Source organism: Nicotiana tomentosiformis, chromosome 10 (assembly GCF_000390325.3).
Source record: "Nicotiana tomentosiformis chromosome 10, ASM39032v3, whole genome shotgun sequence".
Lineage (NCBI taxonomy): Eukaryota > Viridiplantae > Streptophyta > Magnoliopsida > Solanales > Solanaceae > Nicotiana > Nicotiana tomentosiformis.
This window is the reverse complement of record NC_090821.1, coordinates 50,660,150-50,670,084: the sequence shown is the minus strand read 5'-3', so window position 1 is coordinate 50,670,084 and position 9,935 is coordinate 50,660,150. Positions and strand designations below refer to the sequence as shown.

At 35.4% G+C, this 9,935-nt stretch overlaps 1 protein-coding gene across 1 annotated transcript; it reads right to left on the bottom strand.

Moving 5' to 3' along the window:
* Positions 1–4,894: 4,894 nt before the first annotated feature.
* LOC104097714 (probable inactive receptor kinase At1g27190) lies at positions 4,895–7,070 on the bottom strand. The gene has a single exon (XM_009604329.4). The coding sequence runs from the start codon at positions 6,930–6,932 to the stop codon at positions 5,079–5,081; it is 1,854 nt and encodes a 617-aa protein (XP_009602624.1). The 5' UTR covers positions 6,933–7,070; the 3' UTR covers positions 4,895–5,078.
* Between the last annotated feature and the right edge of the window lie 2,865 nt (positions 7,071–9,935).

The window sequence follows — 9,935 nt, the reverse complement described above, 5'->3', positions numbered from 1 at the left end:
TAGTCACTATTCCTAAATTTATCCTACCTGTCCTTAAGCCAACATTACAACCATAAAAATTCCTAATTGATTTTAGATCGAGCAAGCCTACATTAGTAGATGTTTACATAATGGGCAAGCCTATGGTACTTTGTGCATGCATGTGACTTTTTTGTGAGAGTGAGGTATTTCTTTGATATATGAGAATCCTTAAAATATGTTTGAACATTTGATTCGAATGTGTGGATTCAATTTACTCTATTGTTCTTGTTGTGAGGGCACATGATTTTGCAAGGGATAGGTGATGTTATTAGATTTCTCTATGATGTTAAATGTTCAAGCCATGAATGCATTGTGATATTGAGTCAGTTTGTGAGGTTAGGATTGCTAGAAATATGCTGTCCTTTTGTTGAATCAAGATTTGAAGTATGGCATAAAGTTAAGGGAAATGTGTGTCGAAGGCATATGCTAAAAGCTTAATTGTTGCTATCAACTATAGTCATAGGTATGGTGTACTTTGGATGTGCTAAAGAAAATAAAAGTACTCTAGGAATTAGTGGTTGACTCGAGGACGAGCAATGTTTAAGTGTGGGGTGGTGCTGTGATGCCAAAATGCTATACTTTTAGCACATTACTCGCCTTATATTTTATTGGTCTAATGAGTTATTGTGCGCTATTTGAGCTAAATTGTATGATTTTATGTGTAGGAATATCGGAAGGAATCATCAAATAAAAATTGCACAAAAAGAGGACAAAAATACAAGAAAAGAGCACAAAAGCATCAAGTATCTAAACTGTGCTATAGACCAGGCTTAGCAAGGTTTAGACCGCGTTGCAGAGCTCGCCTAGCAAGGTTTATACCGCGCTACAGAGCTCACCCAGCAAGGTTTAGACCATGCTACAGAGCTCGCCCAATGAGGTTTAGACCGCGCTATAGACCAGGCTTCGCGATATCTATAGCACGGTAATTAAAAGTCACGGGTTAAAAGACCCAAACCTAAAATTGGACCAGGGGATTGACATAAATACTCCCAAATGAGTTATTCTAGGGTTGGACATGATTTTGGAGAAGAAATAGGCTGCCAAGCACTGTGGAGCAAGAATCAAACGAGTTTTCCCTTCCTTTATCTCTTTACTTTGTAGTTTCATGTCTTTAAACATTATGTTGATTCTTGTTGTATTTATGAGTAGCTAAACTCTCTTATTTAAGGTTTGATGGAACCTATTGGAGGATAATTCTTTACTGCGTTTAATATAGATTTGTCTTTAATTTTTCTCTACTTGTTCAACTATATTTTCATTATTGTTAGTTGAAGAGGTCTCAATTAACTGTGCCTATTTATTGTGTATATTGCTCGAGAGAGAGTGCACATTTAGGTAGTTGTTGAATAACATCACTTCTAACGTAGTTGAGAGATCGATACAGAGGGTTTAAAGGCGGGATTAGAGATAACGAAGCCTTGGTGCGATCGTCGTGAGCGGTAAATTAGTATCAGCTAGAGTAGTTCGAGAGAATGCGTCTAGTAAATTGTAGTAGTTACTCGAGAGAGAGCTACGACACTCAAAGTGCTCACGATCGGTAGAAAATATTTAAGTGAATTTATAGGAAACGTAGGGGGAAGATTCCGACAATAGGGGAAATCCTAGCCTCTTTTTCAAATTTTGTCTACAATATTTGCTTTGTTAGTTATAAATTACTGTATTTTTAATTACTTTGATCTTAGTTAGTAAGTTCTCAAATTGTTATATAATATTTCTGAAAGTTGATTATTTGAATTCGTGCAAAACTATTAGTTGTAATTCACACGTTATTTTTCTATGGGATTCGACTCCGGACATGTAAATCGGATTATATTTGCAATGACCGGTTAGTCCTTATTATAAGGCATAATTGTGCATGATCGCTAAAAAAAAAAATTCAATTCAATACTAGAAATGACGATAGTGTTGGATAATTATTTTAGTTTTACACTGGTTTATAATGAAAATGCATAACTTAGTTTATCTTTTTTTTTTAGTGCTTAGTTATGTAATTAATATTAGTACTTATTAGCTATACATATTTTAGCATGACCTATATAGTATTTTTAGATTATGTTAATTTTTATTATGGCTTATTAATTAGCCATATTTATTTTATGTAATTTTATTATTTTATCTTTGTTATTGAATATTTTAGTATAATACTATGACTTATCTCATATTATTGTATTAGTTTCTTGGAAAACACATTATATAGTTGTATTTTACTAGGACTTAAGAAATATTTGGAGCACAAGTTACATATTTTATACGATGAAGACTTTACCGAAAAAAAATCCGAAAACCCGAAAACCCCCGAAATACCCGAGAAAAACTGAGATTGAAAAACCCATCTTTGTTGGTTTGGTTTGGTTTATAAATTTAAAACCCGACACCATTGGTTTGGTTTGATAATTGAAAAATTCGAACCAACCCGACCTATATACACCCTAGTTGCAAGTCTCATGAATGAATTCTTCTTCGTACTTGCTTTGTATATATGGTGATATCTACTTGTGGATAGAACAAAAAAAAGCTTTTTTGTTTTTGCTAAATTAAGGCAAAAATTCTGAACAAGAAGTGGGGTATGTATTATTATTTTTGTTTGCGATGTGAGGTAAAGCTAGCATAAACAAGTTGATGTGGCAACTTTCTATGACAGCAAATATATTACTCTCTTATCTTTTTTGCAAGTTTTTCAGTCATTATCTATGTGAAGCCAATAAAGAATTATAGTCAATTAAAATAATGAAGAGTCATAGCACGGACAGTGTTACCTAAAAAATGAAGAGTTGTAAAAGCAATGAAAAATTTGAATAAAAGAAAATAATGAAAAAATCATAACATGGAGTCATCTTGCAACACAAGTATAGTATTATATTTGCAGTTTCCATTGTGGCAATCACAGAATTGTGTCCTCCATTAAATGAGCATATACTGCTAGGCATGAGACAGACAGTTTGCAAGGCTTTCACACAAGTTTTGTAATTTGAAGCTGTCATTGTTAATACTATGGTTGCAAAATCTTGTAATAATTATGTAATATTGTAAATCTGAAAGACTAGTAATTCCTGCTTTGGCATTATACACTAATTTGAACATTACCAAATTCTTACGTATATTCAATGTTGAATTTTCTTGGTTTCTTTGCATGTTTATTTTTTTATATTTTGAATTTCCTTAGTAAAAATTCTGACTTTGCCACCGACAACAAGTAAGCTACAAGGTTACCTCGATCTATGCAAGGTTCAAATCTTGACAAGCCTTTTCCTCTTCATCCTTCCTCTTTCTCTTATTCAGAATCCTTCCTCCAAAAAGATTTAAAAATAGAATTATAGCACTCGTGCTCATTAAACTTCCAACTCTATTAAAAGACTACAATATTGTCAACATAATGTAGTACTCAATATTAGTGTAGCCTGTATTTCCACCATTCGATACCTAACGTGCACGCAAAATTTGATTCACTAACTCCCGAGTTCTTAATATTTAAAAGAACAAAAAGTCAAAAAAGATAATATTCCTCAAATTACAGTCTTTTTGACTAGCTACAACTAGAGTTGATCAATGCTGATATTTAAACAATTGTTGAACATCAACTCCTTCCCCGATTTTAAATACATAAAAGGTGGTGAAACGAGGATTCATATCGCCGACCCAACTTGCTTGGACTGAGACGTAATTGTTATTGTTGGTAGGTACGCGCACACAAATACATTACATTTCCAGAGTTAGAATACTGTTTTGAGTTGGGAAAACTCCATAAGCAAGGAAAGAAAAGGAGGGAATAAGCAGAACAAAGGGCATAAAAATAGAAGAAAATAGAAAACAGAAAAACAAGAAATCAAATGAGAAAGAAAGGGAAAGGGACACTGACTTTCACATGGAGGATTAGATTAAGAGGGCCACCATTTCATTTTATTTTATTTTATTTAGTGGTCCACCGAAGAAAATATATTGACCAATCTAATCTCTTCAACCTCAGGACAAACTATAAATAATATCACGAGAGTCCCATGTTTTTAGCTCGGAAGTAGTATTTTTCTTTATTATCATCTTGAGCACTTTTTACTCAATTTTGACCCTTGTATTGTTCCTAAAATCCTCAGTTTTATTGTTGGGAAAATGGGAGGCCTGCTTGGAAATTTTGTCATGTTATGCAACCACAGTTGCTCAATATTCATAATTTTTGAACAAAAACCTTGTGTAGTGCCTAAGTTCTAGTTAGCAGAAATACCCGATACCAGTGCTAGTGAGAATGTAACAAGCAAAGACGCAGTGGCGGAGCCAGAAATTTCTTCAAGGGGTGTCAGAGACAGGAACTATGCAATAGGTAGAGGGGTCGCCAACACCCGTAAAGTTCGGCAAAAATTCCATATATACATGTATATGTCTTTAGAAAATAGTGATATATTAATAGTGGACACTCTACATACAAAGTAGATTTTGGTTTAATCAAAAAGTGCACTCGCGACCTTTAAATCTTGGGTCCACCTCTGATAACATAACTATTGAAATAGTTGAGTTGCGTGCCCTACATACATCACTGCTATAAAAGAATATCAGAACTTATGTAAAGCAGTGGTCCAAATTGGAAACATGGGATGAGCAAGCAAAGCAAGTAATACCAAATGCAAACACCCAAACAAGAAGTGGCTAGCCTTACAAATATATACCATCTTAGCTGTCATGAATAGCTTGAAATAGAATTCCACATCAATATAATGTTGACAATTACCAGAGAATTTGATGACTGAGTGAAAAAGAAAAATTCATACACCAATAATATAGCTACTTAACATAAGATATGGAGCAACTTTGTAATGTGATAAACAGCACTTCAATACATACTCATTCACAACTGAAACATTTAAACATAGATTGACAAAATATGTATCCAGAAAGCACAAAGATCATGCATTCCTACAAAGTTGCTTGGTAATTTCAAACTATACAAAGTTATCGATAAATGACGAGGGGTAATTTCAAAGAGGAACTACCTTCAGTCTGAAGTACAAGCGCCATAGCTAAAATATTCAAAACTAGAAACATTTGTCTAATCATTTCATGCTTATAATCTAATCCTTATGATCATGATTTTGCTTGGTCAAGTTGATTGGAAATTCATCAAAGTGTTCCGAAAAGCAATGTTCTTTCACCATGCTCTTCAATGACTGGTACACTGTGTACATAGATGGTCTATCTTTCGGCCTTGAAACCACACAAGAACAAGCAATTTGAAGAATTCGCAAGATTTCATCGTCCTGACCTCTTCCAACAAAAGATTTGTCAATCACATCCCTACTTCGACCTGAGCTCGAGAGTTGATTAACCCAATCAACTAGGCTACCTTTAAATCCTTCGTCAGCATTACCCGCGCCAAGAGGTTTTCGTCCGGTCACCAACTCTAACATCACGACTCCAAAACTGTAAACATCCCCTTTCATCGACGCAACCAACGTGCTTGAATATTCAGGAGCCACATAACCAAACTCTCCTAAATCCCCATTGACGAATGAACTATCATTCGAGTCACTAGAACCAACGAGGCTCGCAAGCCCAAAATCCGTGATCCTAGCATCAAGATCATCGTCTACTAGAATCACATTTGAGCTAAGGTATTGATGCAAATAGGGCGGTTGGCACCCGTGATGAAACCAAGCAAGTCCTCTAGCTGCACCAGCAGCAATCCTAAGCCTAGCTGGCCAACTAAGCTCACAATTACTACTCCTAACCCCAGTACTAAGATTACCATGCAAAAGTGAATACAAACTCCCATTTTGCATATGCTTATACACCAAAAGCCTTTCACTATCAACAACACAGAAACCCAATAAAGGCACTAAATTTGGATGCCTAAGCTGTCCTAATCGATTCATCTCGGACCTAAACTGTTTTTCAGTACTCACTTTACAACTACTCAACCTTTTAATAGCCAATGCAGATCCATCAGGCAACATAGCTCTATAAGAAATACCAGTCCTAGTTGAAATAACAATATTATCACTATCAAAAGAATTAGTAGCTGCTAATAAATCATTCAACTTAATCTTGTTAATAGGTTTTTGAAACAATGTCACCTGAACAAGCTTAAAAGCTCTCAACTTTTCAACCCAATCACTGCTATTATTACTGCCTTTACCATCAATAAGTTCTCTATTTTTCTTCTTACTAGGCTGAACCAAAAACCACCACCAAATCCCAAATCCAAGAATCAAAGATCCTGCAGCACCTACAATACCAGCAGCTATAATAATAACAAGATTCTTGTTACTCAAATTACTGCATTTAGATCCAAGTGGTTTCCCACAAAGCCCATTATTCCCTTCAAAATCATCCTTCAAGAACCGGTCTAAATCATCAGGAACCGGACCGGTAAGACCATTGTTTGACACACTGAACCGTTTCAGCCGGTCGAGCCGGCCAATCTCAAAAGGAATCGAACCAGTAAGCTTATTGTCATTTAGCAAAAGGGTGTTCAAGAATTTGCAGTTGATAAACTCAGGAGGTATAGAACCGGAGAAAGAGTTGCCTGAAAGGTCAAGATTAACAAGATAAGGCAACCAAGAACAGAGTTGAACCGGGAGTGAACCGGAGAGGGAGTTACCAGAGAGATCAAGGGATTGAAGAGAGGTACAATACTGAAGGGAAGGTGGGAGTGAACCGGAGAGAGACATAGAAGGGAGCTGAAGAGAAATGAGCCGGTTTTCTTTCTCATTCCAGCAAGAAACACCAACAAGTTTGCAAATTGAGGCAGCAACAGAAGTGTTTGAAAAAGACCAAGATGAGAGCTTATTGAGTGGGTCAGAAAGTGCAGATTTGATTCCTTCAAGACATTTGATATCATTTTCAATGGAGAAAGATGGGGTTGAAGTGAAAGTAAGGAGGAGAAGAGTGAAGAAGAAAATGGGACTGGTTGTTTCTGTTGTCATTGCTAAGTGTGGGGAGGAGTGAGGGAAAAGAAGGGGAGGAGCTAACTGCTAAGTGCTAAGACAAGAAGGAAAATGGTGTGGGGAAAAAGGCTGTCATTTGACTGAGGTTTGACATGACTAAAGACTGAGAATTCGGACCTTTGGTGTGAGAAAAAGACAGTGGAGTAAGAAGTATGTTAATTAATTGATTTAAAGATATACTACTATATGTTACTAATTAAATTTATATTATAATATTACTTAGTTAGTAAGAGATACACTCATACTTTTATTGTTTTAGTTCATTCATAGCATGTAATAGGCATTTTTCATTAGATGACCTAAAGTAGATATTTGTTATAAAATAAAGACCGTAAAGTAAAGACAAGCATAGAGAAACTGATATATTATTCAAACTTCAAACTTATGTACATAATGAATTGACCTCTATTTATAGAAGAAAGGAAGCTGTTGTGTAAGCTGCTACTCTAAGTTGCTGTGTAAGCTATTACTGTACCAGATATAGATAATTTTCTACCATGGGTAATATTTATCCATAACGGAGTACCGAAATGATAAGCTTCTTCAGGAGGCTTATTTCCAATAGAGTACTAAATAGATAAACATATTTACGGCGGAGTTTCATATGGACAAGCTTCTTTAGGAAACTTATTTACAACGGAGTACTAAATAAACATCCATAATATAGTATATTTATAACACTCCCCCTTGGATATTCATTAAAAGATAATGTGCCTCATTAAAACCCTACTAAGAAAAAATCCTGTGGAAACAAATCCTAGTGAAGGAAAAAGAGTACACATATTTAGTAATACGCATTGCTAGCTGCCTCATTAAAAACCTTATAAGGAAAACCCTGTGGGAAAAAAATCTTAGTAAGAAAAAAAGAGTACATCGCGTATTTTACTCCCCCTGATGAAAACCTTGTTTCAAATATTTGAGTCTCCGCATTCCAATCTTGTATACCATCTTCTCAAAAGTTGAAGTTGGTAAAGATTTAGTGAATAAATTTGCCGGATTGTCACTTGAACAGATTTATTGCACATCAATGTCACCATTTTTCTGATGATCGTGTGTGTAGAATAATTTTGGTGAAATGTGCTTCGTTCTATCTCTTTTTATAAATCCTCCCTTTAATTAAGCTATGCATGCAGCATTGTCTTCGTATAAAATTGTGGATCTTTTCTCACATTCCAAAACACATTTTTCTCGAATAAAATGAATTATTGTTCTCAACCATACGCTTCCCTACTTGCTTCATGAATAGCTATTATTTCAGCATGATTTAAAGAAGTAGCAACAATAGATTGCTTTGTGGAGAGCCATGATATGATAGTACCTCCACATGTGAATACGTACCCGGTTTAAGATCTAGTTTTATGGGAATCAGATAAATAACCTGTATCTACAAAACCAACAAGATCTGCACTATCTTTGTTAGCATAAAACAAACCCATATCAAGAGTTCCCTTTAAATATCGCAATATATGCTTAATCCCGTTCCAATATCTCCGTGTAGGAGAAGAACTATATCTTGCTAGTAAATTAACAAAAAATGCTATATCAGGCCTTATAGCATTAGCAAGATACATTAGTGCACCAATTGCACTGAGATAGGGTACTTCGGGACCAAGAAGTTCTCATCCTCTTCTGGAGGTCGGAACAAATTTTTATTCACTTCAAGTGATCGAACAACCATTGGTGTACTTAATGGGTGCGCTTTGTCCATGTAAAAGTGTTTTCAGACCCTTTCTGCATAGGCAGATTGATGGATAAAGATCTCGTCTGCAAAATGTTCAATTTGAAGACCAAGACAAAGTTTTGTCTTTCCAAGATCTTTCATCTCAAATTCTTTCTTAAGATATTCAATTGCCTTTTGGAGCTCTTCTGGAGTTCCAACAAGATTTATGTCATTAGCATAAACAGCAAGTATAACAAATTCCGAAGCTATTTTCTTAATAAAAGTACATGGACAAATAACATCATTTATGTAAACCTCTTTCAGCAAATATTTACTGAAACGATTATACCACATGCGCCCAGATTGTTTTAAACCATACAAAGATCTTTGTAATCTGATTGAGTACATTTTTCGAGATTTTGAATATGCTTCAGGCATTTTAAATCCTTCGGGGATTTTCATGTAAATTTCATTATCAAGTGACCCGTACAGATAAGTTGTAACCACATCCATTAGATGTATTTCAAGCCTTTCACGTAAGGCTAAACTGATGAGATAGCGAAATGTTATAGTATCCATAACGGGTGAATATGTTTCTTCATAATCGACTCCAGGTCGTTGTGAGAATCCTTGTACAACAAGGTGAGCCTTGTATCTTTCAACTTTATTTTTATCATTCTTTTTTCGCACAAAAACTCATTTATGATCAACTGGCTTTATACCAGCAGGTGTTTGGACTACTGGCCCAAAGACCTCTCTTTTAGCAAGTGACTTCAATTCCGATTGAATTGACTCTTGCCATTTTGGCCAATCAGATCTTTGTCGGCATTCTTCAATATATCGGGGTTCAAGATTCTCACTATCTTGCATAATGTTAAGTGCAACATTATATGCAAAAATATTATCCACCACTATTTCAGATCGATTTAAATTAATCCCATCACCAGTAGAACTTATTAAAAGTTCCTCGCTCACTGGAGTCTCGGGTTCATTGATTTCTTCAGGAATATCAGAACTAATCAGATCTTGGGTCTCTTCAGGAGATCCCTTCATAATAACATTTTGATCATTTGTTGATTTTTTTTCTAGGATTTCGATCCTTAGAACCCAAAGGCCTACCACGCTTCAGGCGTGCTTTAGGTTCACTAGCTCTCATGCTAGTAGATGGTCATGCTGGGACATCAATTCGGATATGCACATTCTCTGCAGGGATATGTGACTTAGTTATCCTTTTCAAATCAGTAAATGTGTCTGGCATTTGATTTGCTATATTCTGTAAATGGATGATCTTCTGGACCTCCTGATTACATATAGGGGTACGT